We start from the raw sequence: 17292 nt of genomic DNA on the forward strand, positions 1-17292 counted from the left end.
TTCCATCGTAAAATCAAAATAAAGTTCATCTGACAAACATCCTTTGTTCTTATAAAAATCGAACCCATATGTATTGTCTCGCCACGTTGTCGCGTTACCAATACGGAGTCGCTCGGCATGTACGTACTTCACCGTTTTACCATAGGTTTCACACTGATTTCAGATATTAATCTCACCGCAGCAATTGTTATTCGTTATATTTTAAAGTCAGCTTAACTCTAAGGAAATATATTGGGTTTACTTAGAACACAAAAAAAAGAATATGTAACTGAGTAAACAAAACGATATATATTATTTAGTCCACACGACACGTGTAACACTTCCTTCTTCTTCCGATGATGCACACAGACTTCTTTTAGTTCGTACATCCCATCTCCATAAGCCATCTATTGTCGTTCGCCAACAAGAAGAATTTTAATACCCATGTCAATAGCAAATACTTCCACCTAGAAAACAGTGCAGTATGTAAGCTTGCTTAATCCGAAGTTTCTGGCAGTATACCCCTGCTGCGACCCCTTCCGACGTTTTTGACACATCTGTGAACATGCAAATATCTGCCGAATTTTCATTTTCGATCCAGGACTTCTGTACAGGCAGTACAATCTGGTATCGAGCAGTAATCACTGATAGTTATCCCGCCAAATCTGATGACACTTATAGCACTGTATCAGTGCTTATAATGTCTTCCATAGCCCATTGGTAGAACATATCAGAACAGTTTTCAGCATATTGCTTAAATCTGTAAATGGTAGTTCTAGCCACTTTCTCTATATGCAAATGCAAAGGAAATAGGCCAAGCAGAACATCCATTGTTAGAGTTGACGTTGTGCTTATCGCACCAGAGACTGGATCCAGCTACTCGTTGAATTTGTGAAAGTTTACTGATAACTGAACTCTGTCGGACATTCCCATACCAGGCTGCTGCTCCGTATGTGATCATAGGTCGAACCACAGTCGCATAAAGCCAGTACAGTCTTGCAGGGGTAAGACCCCAATTTTTCCACAAAGACTACGACAAGTCCACAAGAATAATCTAGTTTTATGTAAAACTCCCTGCAAACGTCCATTCCATGAGAGGGTTTTGTCTAAGATTACTCCTAAATATTTGACTTCCTTTGAGAAAGGAATTTCTTCAACTTGGATAGTTGGGCGGATTAGTCCATCCAACTTTCGTCTCCTGGTGAAGGGCACAACGATTGTCTTTTGTGATTTTATCGAGAGATTATCTCCCTTATACGCAAATGGTATCTAGAGTCACCTGGAGACAGGATGACATATAATATTACGCATTATATTACAGAAGCGCATATGATTCAATCAACGCGACATATTGATTGGATCTAATTCTAATTGAACAATTAAATAATGTTAAAAAATAACAATAACATTAGATTAAGATGAAATGCACTTTTAGCAAGTTTGAAACAGTTAATGTTTAAGTTAAGGGATACCAACCCACACCTTATTTTTTCTATGAAAGTTGATTATCGTTATTATACCACTTGTGCTGTAACGTTGTATGGATAACAATTAGGTATTTTTAAGACAACATACCTCCAAAACTGATTGTGATATCGTAATGAGATAGTAAGCAGATTGAGATAAAGAACAAAAACTGATTGAGATAATGAGTATTTTACAACAAATTTAGTCTTATTTTTATAAATTACAACACATGATGTGTTTTCATACATCAAAATCCAATATTAATCGAAAACTAATCATTTTAGAAACTATAATCATTCATTCTAAGCCCTTGTTTAAGCTGTTTAAATTAGAATTGACCCAAAAAGTTTTTATATCAAAATAATACAAAAAAATATGTTAATTTATTTAAATATAATTGTTTGTACTATGCATACATTATTATTTTAACAAAAAAAGGTCCTCAAGATAAGAATTTTTTTTAATAATTTATTTTCGTGTGTAACGTCACAGACAACAGCGAACAAAAAAAAATTCTTCGGCGAAGTTGTTAAAACATTTGTATATTAAAACAAACACGTCTCCCACTATAATTTAAACCTTGTAAACTGCGTATATAAGAACTCTCGCGGATTATGAAAATGCACCAGTTGACATTAACGACATTCAAAATGAAACAATTTGGAGTGATTTATCTTTTATCTGCGTTGTATTTAAACGTTGTTTTTGGAGGTAAGATTATTATTTTACTAAAATCATTTTTTTAAAATAATATAAGTAGATAATGTTAATCAAAAATTTAATATGTATTTAATTAAATTTGTAACATATCAACATATTAGTTTTCGTTTTTGTTGCTTAACAAGTGAAACTCGATGATGTTGCCATGATCTCAATTTTAAGTTCCAACCTATTTTTTACCTATTATATGTGATTCCGCGCGAAGGTCAGATAATATCGACGTATATATTGTCTTGTAAAAGAATAATAACAAAATATTTACTTTGCAATTAACCCAAAATGTGTAAAATGCACTTGACATAACATTTCTTGATGAATTCTGAGAAGTTTTCATTCAGAGAGGTGTCCTCGTCTTACTTTTTGAAGACTTTTAATTTTTTTTTTAGAATCAAAGGAAAGTTAAATTTTTACTTGTTGAAATTTCAGAGAAAAATTGCGATGACCTTGGCTTAAATTTCTATAGATCTATTGGATGTAAAGAATCAGGAAAAGAAAATGGTTGTCCTTCTTACGATGGTTGTCAATACAGTCAACCCATTGGACATTGTACTTATCAAGGACAAAAAATCGATAAGGGTCAAGCCGTTAAGGACGTTGTAAAAGATTCAAGTTGTAGTTTTGGATGTATTTGTACAGCAGCTGATGGTGAAAAGTAACAAAAAATATCATTTAAAATCGTTATCTGTTTAAACTTAAATCAATTTTTGATTTATTTCAGGGGATCATTTCTCTGCGCTCAAGGTCATTGTGGAATTGATGAATCCATTTTATTTGGAAAAAGTCCAAATTGTTTCTTAAGATATTCTTTAGATCAATGTTGTCCAAATTCAGAACCGGAATGTGCAGGTAATCACAAAAAAATAATTAAGCATTAATGACTTATCATTTTAATTGTTTTAATAGAAGAATCCCCAGCTACATGTAAAGTAGGAAATGAAGAATTTAAAGAAGGAAAATTATTTAGTCCAAAAGATAAATGCATAACATGCCTTTGTACAAAAGATTTCGATGGAAAACTTGACGGACCAAATTGCCAACCAACTCCATGCGATGTCGAAGTGAGACACTCACAAGATATCGAAAAGAATTGTGCTCCATTATATTTCATAAACTCGAAAAAATCGGAAGCTTTATGCTGTCCAGTTACTTTTGTTTGTCGTAAGTAAATATGAGAAGATTTTAATTTTGTTATGATATATTTTTTTTTATTTCAAATAGCATCAAAAATTGATGTCATTAAAGAAAACGACACGAAATCAACAGATAGAGTCTGCAAATATGGATTGAAAACTTTAAAACTTGGATCGACGATTGAAACTGAAAACGATAGCTATGGAAAAAGGAAAGTTCATTGTGAATGTGTTTCCCCTCCTTTAATGACGTGTACAATGAGTTATTAATTAAAAACATAATTGATAATTTTAATTTTTCATGTTGAATTTGTTTCTTTGTTAATAACTTAATAATGTATTATATTGATTTATATTTAAAATAAAATTCTAAATATTTTCAAATCTGGACTCACTTTACAATATTATACGTTTACTTCACCTCCTCTTCACTAGATCAATTTTTGAGCAGCTGTGTGGCATGTAGTACCATATTGTTGGAACCACATATCACTGACATATCCGTCCAATTCTGGTCAAAAATAGTCTTCCAACATAGTATGACGGTCACTTTTTGTGGTTGTAGTTGCTGTTCAATAACGCATATTTTGCTTATTGATATAACCATTAAGCCAAAAATGAGCTTCATCGGTGAAGATGATTTTCTGCCGAAATTCAGGATTTAGCTGTAGAGTTTCGAAGACTCAAATGATCAAAAAACTGCCATAATTTATTGACAGACCTACATTTCTTATGGAAGGCGTGATCTTAGTGGTTAGTTACTATTAGATACTTACTGCATACTATAAGAACTAACCAGAAGAAAGAAGACGAAAAGAAAAAGAAAACCGGAAATGAAGAACATGTAAAGTTGTTGAAATCTTAATGAAAAGCCTAAAATAGTTGCGATGTATGTAACATATCTTAAGGAAGTACATAGAAACAGATAGGAATATACACCGGGTGTAAGTTATTTTGATTGTATGTTTTTTTTAGGTAAATTTCACCATGCTCTTTAAAACCCCATATCGCAGCCAACGTTTATTCAAAAAGCTCTAAATTGGCACGATTACTCTTCAGATGCTGCCAAATTGATTGTCATTTGTGGTATCAGAGCGTCTTATACAGGATGGCCAAAAATTGAATTACCGTTTCTCCAAATCGTGCCAATTTAGAGCTTTGTTGAATAAACGTTTGCTGAGATATTTTCTGCAAAAAATATCTAATTATATCATATGCAGCAGGAAGGGGGTTACCAGCAATTCCAACATTCCATTTTCTTATGTCAGGTTGCTATGCATTATTATGGATTGATATCTGCTGTTATAGAAGATCAAGTCTCTTTCTCAGATTTCCGTCCATGAATCGTCCAGTTCTGCTAGTGTTTTTCCGTGTTCGTTTAGCGGTATAGCTCGATATCGTAAAAGAATTTCATATAATTTTTCGTTCATAATACTTTTCTTATTATTCATAGCTCTCAAATGTTTTTTAGAGTGGCCACATATCGTTCAGCTTGTCCATTGGTCGCTGGATGATTTGGTGCAATAAAATTCTGTCTAATTCTGTTTCTTTTACAAAATTCTGTAAAATGTTGAGATATAAAGATTGTTCCATTATCGGATAGCAAAATTTGTGGTAATCCTATGTCGGTACTTGTTTTTGTACATAATATTTCAGGCTATTTTGATTTGGCACTTACCATTAGGAAGAAATAATGTCCTTTGAAAAGGACCGGCGTAATCCATGTGATCGCGTTGCCAATTATTATCTGCTATGTCCCATTTATGTAATGCAACCTTTTCTGGATTACTTCTAATATTTGCACAGGCTTCACATGATCGTGCCAAGGTTTCATCTTCTCGCTAATGACTTCATTCTTACAATTCCTTGATGTGAGGAATGCAATTCTTTTAGTACATGGATTTGAAGATTAACTACAACGACGGTAACTTCTGACTTTTTCCAAAAATATGACATAGTAGTTTATCGGTATTATATGTCGGTTATTTACGTGAAATGACGATCACATATATAAGCAAAAAACTTTTGAAATGCCCAATAAATAGCAGTGGCTTCCTTATCCAGCTGGGAACAGCTTTTCTCTGGATTAAGGACCTGGATGAAAGCTTCGGTCTTTCGTCTTCATTAATGAAATGAGATAAAATAGCTGAGAGCCCAACTGGACTGGCATCTATTGCGATGACCAACAGCAACTTCGGATAGTAGCACCAAAACTCGGTCATTGGAAATTTCTTGCTTTATTTCCAGGAATGCTAGTTCACCTGACGGGAACCATTGGAATTCGTTGGTACATCTTAACAATCGATAAATTGGATCAAGTATCGAGACGACTTCAGGTATAAATTTGGAATAATAAGATACATACTCGACAAAAGATTTAATTTCAGTAATGTTTGTCGGGCGTGGTGCTTTGATCATGGGTTCTACTTTCTCGGGTGCTGAACTCACTATGTGACCAAGATATTTAATCTGTGGTGCGAACAGGATACACTTTTTCTTATTGACATTGACATTATTGGCATTCTTTTATAGCATTCAGAGAGAGATTTGGCGTAGACGACAATATCGTCAAAGTAGGCAATGACTCCATCAAGTGCTTGTAAAATAGTATCAATACATTTTTGGAATTCATTCGGTGAAGATTTGATTCCAAATGCGAGACGTTTAATTTGGTGAGACCAGCATCTGTAATATTGCCTCCACTACACATAAAACTAGGTTTGATGAAAAACTTTGTGAAAACGTTGAATCCAGAAGGCCCAGCATTTAAATATCTCACCCAGCTCTTTCCACAACTATCGTACGCTAAATTAAAAGAAGGCATATTTGTTGGCCCTCAAATAAGGAAATTAATAATTGACAACGAATTCATGTCAACTTTAACAACAAAAGAAGTAACGGCGTGAATTAGCTTCAAACAAACCGTCCATGGATTTTTAGGATACCATAAGGATGAGAATTATCGCGAAATAATTTCCAACTTATTGCACAATTACGATGACATGAATGCAAATATGTCGCTCAAAATCCATTTGCTCTATTCGCACTTACATTTTTTTCCAAGCAATCGTGGAGCGGAAAGTGACAATTTTTGTCCGGTATTAAAAACCGGTATTGATGGCAAAATACTGGTGTTTCGGTATTATTTTTATTTAGTGCCCTCGATGGCCGAGGGCGGCCGATGTCTTCGAAAACGGCTGTGCTAGTTTGAAGTTGTGTTGAAAAATGACGTAAAGAATTCTTGTTTGTTATCTATCTTCTGTCCGTTCTAAGTTTACATTTTCAAGTGCCATTTTTTGACGTTTCAAAAAATGCTAGCCGGTGGCGAGCTATCGAAAACGGCCGTGTTTGTTTAAACCTGTGCTGCAAAATGATGTTGACCAAACAGAAATTTGTTATCTATCTTATGTCCGTACTAACGTCATTTTTTCAAGTGACATTTTTTGATCAGTGTGAACACTCTGACAGAATGTTGAAGATAACGAAGACTCAACCTTTGATGATGACAACTTAATGTTCGTGTTCAATAAATTTGTCATACCTAGCCAACAATAAAATAGTTTAGTGATAGTTGACTCAATGTTCATCGTGGGTTGTAAGTGATAAATAAAAGCTTCTTGGGAACGATGAAAAATTATTTATTCTTAATATAAGATCAGTGCAACATGTTTCGAGATTCAAAATCTCTTCATCAGGCACGACTAAAAAACATAAAATTGAAGTAAGAAATTTGTTATACATATTTTTTAATTTGTTTAGTTACCGTCAATTACTTATGGAGCACAAAATTGAACATCTGACAAACGTGGTGAAATTTTGTAGGTGATTGGACGAGATTGGTTAATAGTATAAACTACGTTATGTCCCTCTTGATTTGCTATTTGTCGAGTAGTGATCACTGCTATGCTTTAGTCAGTGGTTCTTTTTTAATAATGGTGTAAATTAACAGTTGTATTAAATTAGTTTTTCTTCAAACGTCATTAAATGACAACTTTGTTGTCGTGTTTACTCGCGGTAGAAGTAAGTCATTGTTGCATAACGACGGTTGCTAAGATCAACATAGCAAAAAAGTACTTCAGCGTTATGGCGCTAAAGTAAATTTCACTTTAGCGCCATAACGTTGAAGAACATTTCACTTTAGCGCCGTATTATTTGCAACGTTTGAAGAAAAAATACTATGTTTTATTCGGAAGAGAAGCAGATTCGTTTGTGGCTGGTCCGTCATTGCCGGACTCACTTCGTTCGTCCGGAAAACTGTCGGACACGCCACAATTTTAACGGCTCATCTGTCATTAGCGACTCACTGCGTTCGTCGCTAAGCGACAGACCACGCCATAAAAAGCACTGCTTCTCTTCCATATAAAACAATATACTATTTAAAAGAAAAACCCGATCAAACAATTAAGTTTAATTCAATTATTTTTTATTTTTTTCTTTATTTTTTGTTCTTTTACACTAAATGTTCTGTAGCTTTTGTTCTGTATTATTTACTTTATTTTGCTTAAAACCTCTCAGATCACCTGACCTCACACCTTTAGATTCTTTTTATGGGGCAAAATCAAAAATGAGCTCTATAATACACCAGTATGGTCTCGTGAGGTATTGGAAAATAAATCGAATTAGAAATTGTATTACCTAAATATCTCCGCAGGAATAACGTCGAGTCGTTAGATCGACAATACGCAAGATACAATTATGTCAAAATCGAGACGTAATAATCCGTTTAAGCGATACTATACATTTCAAATGGTTTTCTTATATCACCAATAATAAAGAAAAATATGGGGGTGAGCCACTTTTGAGGGACACCCGGTATAATTCTTTTTTGTTACGGTGCGATTAATTGAAAAAAAATGAGAAAATGCCAAAAAATTTCATTTTGTTGAGTTGTGTTAGGCTGTAGCAAAATAACGGAGAGTCCGATTTATGCCATCAATACCTCAAAATGTTCGTCTGGATCTCCACTTTCATGCTACAGAAGCACACTATGCAAAATAAAAAATATACTGAACATGAACCGTTGCTATGTTTTTTAATTTATGATTGATTTTATGAAAAAAATATTATATATTTATTGGAATAATTTTATTTATATTATAATTATTTTCAGAATCATATCTTTTATCATTTTCTTCAATTTCCTTAACCTGGCTGATTTCCTTTGATTATATATAATATGGATTGAGCTAACTGAATATATCTACTAACAAAAATGTTGCTCAAGGTGAATAGACGCAGATGGAAAGCGATAATGTGAAAGTGTAACAAAGATAGATATATTATATGTCAGTACGCTTCTATATCTATCTCACTTCTATCAGTACACCCATTATATGGCAGCACGCTTCTATGTCTATCTCGGTTCGATCACCTTGCGCAAGCTATCTCTCTCGTTGGCTCAATCCATATTATATATAATCAAAGCTGATTTCACAACAGCGGGTACCGGTTGACGTTGAGTTTCGGGACACCTATATATAAACTTGCATTTTAAATTTAATAGAAATATACGTATAATAGGTTGTATGAATTTTGAATTCTTAAATAAACTATTATATAACATTACTGTTTTTTGTCGAAAATAATTTAATAAAGTTGAATATAATCATTTCAAATAACTTTAGACTTTAGAGAATTTATTTAAAGATTTCTGTTAATCTTTATATTTTAAATAAAATCCATTAGATGGCACTTTGTAACATTTAGGTTATGTTTGAATTAACCTAAAAATTTAAAATAAAAAAATGTTGAGAAATAGCTCGATTCTGAACGTAACAATAATAAAACGATGGTATTCAAACCGAAATATGTTAAAATTAAAAGAACGCGGCATGTTTCAAGAACTATTTCCAGAAATTTCAGCGTGAGTAATTTATCTTAACCTCACTTTTTTAATCCCCATTTATTTTTCATCAACAATTTTTTCCAAATAAATTTTAGCGGAGAAGTTACAGATTTATTAAATGCAAAACCTCAAACGGTGTACGCTGGTTTTGACCCAACAGCTAATAGTTTACACATCGGAAACCTTTTGGTATTAGTAAATTTAATTCATTGGCAGCGGGGAGGTCATAATGTTATAGCTTTATTAGGGGGTGCCACAGCTAAAATAGGTGATCCAAGTGGTCGTACAACTGAAAGGGAACAACTTCAATCTGTTTTAATCGATGAGAATTTAAGTGGGATTAAGAAAAATATTGAGAATGTTTTTAATAATCACGAGAATCTTTTATGGAAAGAAAAAGATGTTTTACCCAAAGTAAGGTAGATAATTTTAATTTTTAATAGATTTAGATATATTTAACGTTTGTAATTAATTTAGGATATTAAATAATGAGGAGTGGTATAACAAAATGTCTCCCATACAACTTATCGGAAACGCTGGAAGATTTCTAAGAATGGGGACTTTATTATCAAGAACAAGTGTACAAAATAGATTAAACTCATCAACAGGAATGAGTTTTACAGAGTTTAGTTATCAATTATTTCAAGCGTACGATTGGTTACATTTAAATAAAGAATTTGGATGCAGATTTCAAATTGGAGGAAACGATCAAATGGGCAATATCATGTCAGGACATGATTTAATTAGTAAAACTCAAAAACAAAGCGTATATGGATTAACACTACCATTAATTACAACAGAAGAAGGTGATAAATTTGGAAAATCCGCGGGAAATGCTATTTGGATTACAAATGATAAAACATCTCCATTTTCATTTTATCAATTTTGGGTTCGACAACGTGATAACGACGTTGAAAAGTTTTTAAAATTATTTACATTCGACACAATTGGAGCTATCAGCGATTTAATGAGAAAACATCGAGAAAAACCTGAATTAAGATTGCCCCAAAAATACCTAGCTGAACAAGTTACTTTGCTTGTTCATGGTGAAGAAGGTTTAAAAAAAGCGAATGCTGCCACTAAAGCTTTGTATGAAGGTAGTGTAGCTGCTTTAAGTTCAATGACAGTTGAAGAAGTTGCACAACTTTTTCAAGGGGCCACTGTTGTTGAAGTTTTACCGGAAGCGGGACAAAGCATTTTAGATTTGGCTTTAAAAGTTAAATGCTTTCCAACTACTAGTAAATAATTAAAAAAGGGTTTTAAAAAGATTTAATTTATTTATCATTGTTTTTTTAGGTGATGCTATAAGAATAATAACAGCAGGTGGGTTTTATGTAAATCAACAGAGGGTTTCAAATCCAAGCGAGGTTATTACACAATCTGCTCACCACTTAGAAAATAATGTTACGTTATTAAGAGTTGGAAAGAGAAATTATTATGTTATAAAATGGATGTAATAAAGTATGTCATTTTAGATAAGATTTTTGACGTTTCTGATTTATTAATATGTTCACAGAAAAAAGTATACACAGTGCCTGTAATCCTACACACCTATGTTTCTGAAATTTTGCTTATATAGGATGTTCACGTCCCGATCATTCGATCTAAAATATTTTCAAGATGGTCGCCACTTTAGGTCCACCCATATATACAGGATGTCTCAGCGAGACCGGTCATTAGACTTTTCTCGGGTTCTGGCCAAACAAAAAATTTGAGAATGCAGACTTAAGAGGATAACCTATTAGCGAAAACAACGAATACCATTTTATTCAGCCATCGTTTAAAATTTTTGTATGTTTGTTACATCAAAATTTCTATTTTTTTATATAGTTTTTAGTGATGCATTTAGTTTTTTCAAAAAATGTCGCGTAACGTTTCTAAAATCACGTTTTAAAAAATTTTTAAAAACGGAATGCATAACCAGGTAGTGAAATGTAAAGTAAATCATATTTAAAGAGTTCAATTTTTTTATTAAATGCAGCAAATTTAAATAAAATGGGTTTAAAACGTTTAGTCGGTTTTGATTGCTTTCGGAGTATAAATATGGCAACATCGCAAACATTGCTCCGTCCCAAACATTGCCCGAGACATAGTGGATCTCGGTAACCGAGACGTCGGCGTAGTGTCTCCCAAGAAAAACAAACCTGAAGCGATTAATATTTTCGGATATTAATTTACGTAGAATGCAAAACAATGTTTAAGTGTGGCAATAAATTTTTAATAATGAGAATATTTGCACAATTATCTGATCATTTACTATTAGATTAATTATTAAAATAAATACAAAAAAAAATGTAAAGAATATCACCAAATGTCTCTATCAAATGAACCTAAAAAAGGGTACATTGCCATTTAAAACAATTCAAGTGTTATTCGTTGCTCATCTGTTTTCTGAAATATAAACAATTGAATGCTGTCCTATTATGGCAAATAAAATATTAAACAACTTTTGTATAAAATGTTTTTTTATAAAGTCAACATTTACCGAGATATACAGGGTGTATCTGAATGACGTGCCCAAACTTTAGGGGTGATACCTATGTAAAATTTTTCTAATGTATTTATCATCTGCAAAAAAAATGTTTGCAAACATGTAAAGGGGGTGGTTATATTTAGTAGTTTAGAAGGGTAGGTTGAAAGTACAAATAGGGTCAAAACGTGCCCTATTATGAGTTAAACATATTCCCCAAATTTCATTTTCCTGGTGTTTATAGTTCTCGAGAAAACCTGTATACTATATTCCATAAATAATGGGCACCCTGTATAAAAATATATGGTGGTTCTGTAAGTGGTGGCATAATTTCAACCACATATACTGCTAGAGCAAAAATTATGACAACTAGTGTAAACATTTTTAATCTTTAAATACAGGATGATTTATTAGCTCACCATTAAACTTTGACATATGACAGCTAATCCAATTATCAAAGAACATATGTCCTATTTCAATTATTTACGAAATTATAACACTTTAAAGTTTTCTGCAGCGAATTTATTAATAGTCAGTAAAATCAAACATTCAACAAAAACAAACTTGTCATTGTAATATGTCAGTTTGCTGTAAGGGTTAATTATTACATTTATTACATACAAGAAGAAACTTAAAATCTACGCTTATAGCACTGAAGAGTATGCTGATATAATTTTCGTGTATGGTTTTTGCAATTGAAATGCTCGACAATCAGTACCAGAATATCATGTAAGATTTCCACAGCGTAATTTGCCATATTATTCAGTTTTTAGCGATTCTTTCAGAAGACTTCGAGAAACAGGTAATCCTATTCGACCGCATGTAGTTAATGTAGAGGACGAAGAAGCTGTAATTAATGCTGTAATTGATAATCCTTATATCAGCACTCGAAGAATAGCACACAACATACATGTAAGTCAAAATTTTGCATGGCGCGTATTGAACCGCCAAGTCCTTCATCCGTATCGTAAACAGAACGTTCAAGCTCTACAGCCAGGAGATAATCAGCAAAGGTTAGCATTTTGTGAATGGTTATTGCAGTAACATGCTCAAAATAATGACTTCATTTCAAATGTTCTCTGGACAGATGAATCATGTTTTACACGAGATGGTATAAATAATTACCATAATGAACATATCTGGGCATTACAAAATCAACATGCGATTAGACTAAGAAAATTTGAACAACGTTTCAGCATCAACGTTTGGGGTGGAATATTTAACAACAATTTACTAGGTTTGCATGTACTTGATGGACGTTTGAACGCTGTAAATTACAGATTTTTTTTGAACAATACACTTTTTGATTTACTTGAAGATATACCTCTTAATGTAATTCAAAATATGTTGTACCAGCACAATGGTGCCCACCTTATCGCGGAAGAGTAGTTGTCGAGTGGTTAAATCAATATTTTCCAAACAAGTGGATTGGTAGTAATGGTCCATTTGCTTGGCCACTTAGATCCCCGGATCTTAATCCATTGGATTTCTACTTATGGGGTCATATGAAACAAATTGTGTATCAAGTGGAAATTAACACACGAGAACAGTTATTAAACAGAATACAAATGGTTGCTACTGAAACAAGAAATCAACCAGACATTTTAATTCGGCTGAAGAACTCTTTAATGCGTCATTGTGAAGCATGTATTCCTCCTTCAGAAGGAGACTATTTTGAACAATATTTGTAATATTTATGTATTTTAAAAAAATGTAGCTGTTAATTATGATATAAAAATTAAAACTTTAAAGTATTATAATTTCGTAAATAATTAAAATAGGACATATGTTCATTAACATTTTTTTTTGTAATTGGATTAGCTATCATATGACAAAGTTTGATGGTGAGCTGATAAATCACCCTGTATAAATCAATAAATGGCTAAGGTATAGATTACCTTCAATAATTTCAGTGATTTGTCATATACAGATAAAATTTGGTATACTGTGCAATTTTATAATGAGGAATCTGATAAGATCGGCATCCACCAACATCCCTTTTCGAGAAAATATATAATTTTAACTAACAATCGATAATAATGAAATACTAGTAATAACAGCTATTTTCCAAAAAGCGGACCCGACTCGTATTCAAATGCATTCAACTAAGAATAAAATCAACATCGCTGATTGTCGGGGAATTACCCGACAATCGGACAGTCCTAGTCGCCATCGGCCTGGCGCGCCAGCCCGATCGAGTGCACATGGAGCGGTGTTGCCGCATTAGGCGTGTTCACGAGCGAATCTCGTTTCGAATTTTTCGCCAGCTAGGTAGGCCTCTTAAATATTATCATATATTATACAACAAGACAATCAAAAATACTCGATAATACGAGACGTATTGCCTGAAACACTGTAATGCACTGTTTTTTAAGGCAATACGTCGAGATTCGAGTATTTTCGATTGTCGTGTTGTATATGGCTAGACTATTTCATGAATAAAAAATATATATATTTTTAGAATTTTTATATTTTTTTAGTAAATTACATTGATTGTTGTGGAAACATTCATGGATGTCTCGAAATTAATGAAATGTCAAACAAGCGATAATACAAAGGTTCGTATTATCGTTCTCCATGGTTACGGCCAAATAACCGCTGAAATACTCGCAATTGACGGAAAACCCCGAATTCTTATTGGCTGTTAACGATATGAATGAAATAGTCAATTACGTTCTCTTCATCTAAAATATTTTCAGATTTCTAGCACTTCCGGTTATACCGGAAGTCGCCACCTACTTTATTTTTTTAAATGGAACATCCTGTATATTTTTACATATTTGGATTTGTCTGTTTTCAAGGTTTATAAATAACTTTACTTTTTGCAATTTGATTCGGCCGTTCTCGAGTTATTCGATTTTTTCTAGAAAAATCTGCTCCAGCGGACATAGAACACTCAATTTTTGAGATATCAATTTAGGATTCAGAACATACTTAAACAACATGATGGAGTATGTTTTGGTGCCGAGAGCGGCTGTCTAGATCGTTTGGTCACTTTACTATGACACGTTAACTTTTCGAAATTTGGAAGCACCATAACTTCATTTTTTTAAATGACATCCCCCATATTTTATTACTTAGTCGTCTGCGGCGTCTCATTTTACATCTTTTATATTCCATATGTCCTATGCCTAACATTAATAGTTTGAGAAGTAATTAGGGTTTTTTGAAAAATGCTCACATATCATATCGATATTAACCTAGTGTGCCATGGAAAACAAATGTTTAATGACTTATTGATAAACGTCAAAGTCTGACTTACGTTGTTTGATGCTTGTGAGTCTAAAATCAGTTAAAATGGATATTAATAACGTAAATAATGTTTATACAAATGAAGAAATCCATAATTTATTTTTTGTGCACGAAAAGTGCGACAAAGTTCTTAGTAGAACTTGCAGAATGTTTAATGAAAATTATCCACATTTACCTCCCATGACAAAAGGTAAATTTAGAAGAATAGAAGCAATTTTTTTGCGTTTTGGACGAATTAATCACGTGTTAATCTGACCAAAAAATGTAGTAGGTAATGCAACGGAAGAGGTGAATACCTTGACTTATTTCGAGCCCAGTCCCAACACCTCAATTCGAGCTCCCAAAGAAGATCTGGGAATCATACTACGAACTTTGTCGCGCTTTTCATGCATAAAAAATAAATTAAGAATTTCTTGATTTGTGTAAATATTACTTTCGTTATTGTTATCGATTTTAACTTGTTTCAGTACTAATATTAAGGGACATAACAGATAATTATTAACTCACATGTATCAAGTGACGTAAACAAGTGAGTCTTTGACAAGAATTCATTGAGAAGGCTTGTTTTTCATGGCACACTAGGCTAAATATCCATATGATGTGTGCATTTTTCAAAAAACCCTATTTATCTCCCAAACTTTAATAGTTAATATTAGGTATGGGACATATCGGATATAAAAGATGTAGAATGAGACACCGAAGACGACTAAGAAATAAAATATGGGGGGTGCCATTTAAAAAAATTAAGTTATGGTACTTCCAAATTTTGAAAAGTTAACGTGCCATAGTAAAGTGACCAAACGTTGTAGACAGCAGTTCTCGGCACCAAAACATATTCCATCATGTTGCTTAAGCATGTTCTCAATCCTAAATTGATATCCCAAAAATCGAGTGTTTTCTGATTTTTTGAACAAATGTCTGCTGGAACAGATTTTTCTAGAAAAATTCGAATAACTTGAGAACGGCCGAATCAAATTGCAAAAAGTAAAGAGATCGTAATTGATAATACTTAAGTCTGAATTCTCAAATTTTTATTTTCGCCAGACACCTGCCGAGACACCTGTATACAGGTCGTCTCACGTAACTGGTTCGTTATAACTTTTTTAAGTTCCAGTATTCGTACAGTTTTGAAATTTTGGTAGTATGGGTTGTTCAGTCGGAACTTTCGATCTAAAATATTTTCAAGATGGCTGCCACTTCCGGTCTACCGGAAGTAGACCATAACTTCGTTATTTCAAATGGAATGCTACAGTTTTTATTGCACCTTTTAATTGTACGTAAAAAAATATGTTGACTTTCATAAAAGTTATTGGTACCTAGCGTTTTTAGTTTTCGAGTTATTTTGATTTTAAGGTTTTTTTGGCAAATTTCACCATGCTCTTTAAAACCCTATATCCCAGCCAACGTTCATTCAAAAAAGCTCTAAATTGGCACAATTACTCTTCAGATGCTCTCAAATAGATTATCATATATTGTATCAGAGTATCTTATACAGGGTGGTCAAAAATTGAATTACCGTTTCTCCATATTCAACGGGGAGAAAGTCGAAAATTTTCCTCATATTGCCTCATATTTTATTAGCCTACACGAAAGGAAATTTAATTCTCTACAATTTATCTATTAACATTCCTATATCTACTTATTGTAGTTTCTCTCATATTCGTAAATTTATGAAAACATGCAGGAAATGCAGGAAACCGTTTATATTTTTATTAGAAGGCCATGACATTTTGACAGTTTTTTGTTTAATTTATTTCTATTATTATTTGTACTATTAACTGCGATTGATAATCTTTTAGTTTACTAGCTTTTACTTACCAAAAATAACAAACAGAAGATCAAATAAATGAAACTATTAAAACAAGAAGTTAATGACAAAAATTAGATTTGAATAAAAATATAAATTTGTTATTAAATTGAATTTGGAAATGCAATAAAATACAGTAAATATTTATTTCGTTGTCTTCATCACTAGTTACCGGAAATATGCGATATCTTTTTGTCTCGATATATCCGGAACTAAGAAATTATTTATCAATTTTTTGAAATTTTCTTGTGATGGGCGTTAGGTTTGTTAGGCATCTCTCATTAAGTGTTCGACACGTTCTGTCCAAAACTTTATTACATTCGCCATCAATACAAAATAAATTTCAAATATCGGCGTTGGAATAATTTACCACGATGTTCAATGACTTACACCCGTTGTAAAATGTAACTGATGACTCAAATGACAACAATAATACAAACATGGACCAAAAACTGTCAAAATTCCATAGCTTTCTAATAAAAATACCTGCGTTTCGTGCATCTTTTAATAAATTTCGCAATATGAGGCAAACTACAATAAATAGGTATGGGAATGTTTATAGATAATTTGTAGAGAACTAAATTCTCTTTCTGATAGGCTAAAAAAATATGGGGCGTTCCAT

The 17292-nt window shown here is 32.7% G+C and overlaps 2 protein-coding genes and 1 long non-coding RNA gene across 3 annotated transcripts; 2 read left to right on the plus strand and 1 right to left on the minus strand.

Moving 5' to 3' along the window:
* The first annotated feature begins 2055 nt into the window (after positions 1-2055).
* LOC111416475 (uncharacterized) lies at positions 2056-3680 on the plus strand. Its single transcript, XM_023048507.2, has 5 exons — positions 2056-2157; positions 2593-2818; positions 2885-3012; positions 3070-3324; positions 3385-3680. Exons 1-5 carry the CDS (start codon positions 2061-2063, stop codon positions 3564-3566), a joined length of 888 nt encoding a protein of 295 aa, XP_022904275.2. The 5' UTR covers positions 2056-2060; the 3' UTR covers positions 3567-3680.
* A 3238-nt stretch (positions 3681-6918) lies between these two features.
* Positions 6919-7117, minus strand: LOC111416478 (uncharacterized). The gene is made up of 2 exons (XR_002706544.2): positions 7060-7117; positions 6919-6997 (listed from the first exon to the last, which is right to left on the minus strand). It is a non-coding gene; the product is annotated as an uncharacterized lncRNA (long non-coding RNA).
* A 1875-nt stretch (positions 7118-8992) lies between these two features.
* LOC111416477 (Tyrosine--tRNA ligase, mitochondrial) lies at positions 8993-11152 on the plus strand. The gene is made up of 5 exons (XM_023048514.2): positions 8993-9159; positions 9237-9560; positions 9619-10379; positions 10438-10602; positions 10658-11152. The coding sequence occupies exons 1-4, from the start codon at positions 9041-9043 to the stop codon at positions 10596-10598; spliced, it is 1365 nt and encodes a 454-aa protein (XP_022904282.1). The 5' UTR covers positions 8993-9040; the 3' UTR covers positions 10599-10602; positions 10658-11152.
* The last annotated feature ends 6140 nt before the right edge of the window (positions 11153-17292 follow it).

This window comes from Onthophagus taurus, chromosome 6 (genome assembly GCF_036711975.1).
Source record: "Onthophagus taurus isolate NC chromosome 6, IU_Otau_3.0, whole genome shotgun sequence".
Taxonomy (NCBI): Eukaryota; Metazoa; Arthropoda; class Insecta; order Coleoptera; family Scarabaeidae; genus Onthophagus; species Onthophagus taurus.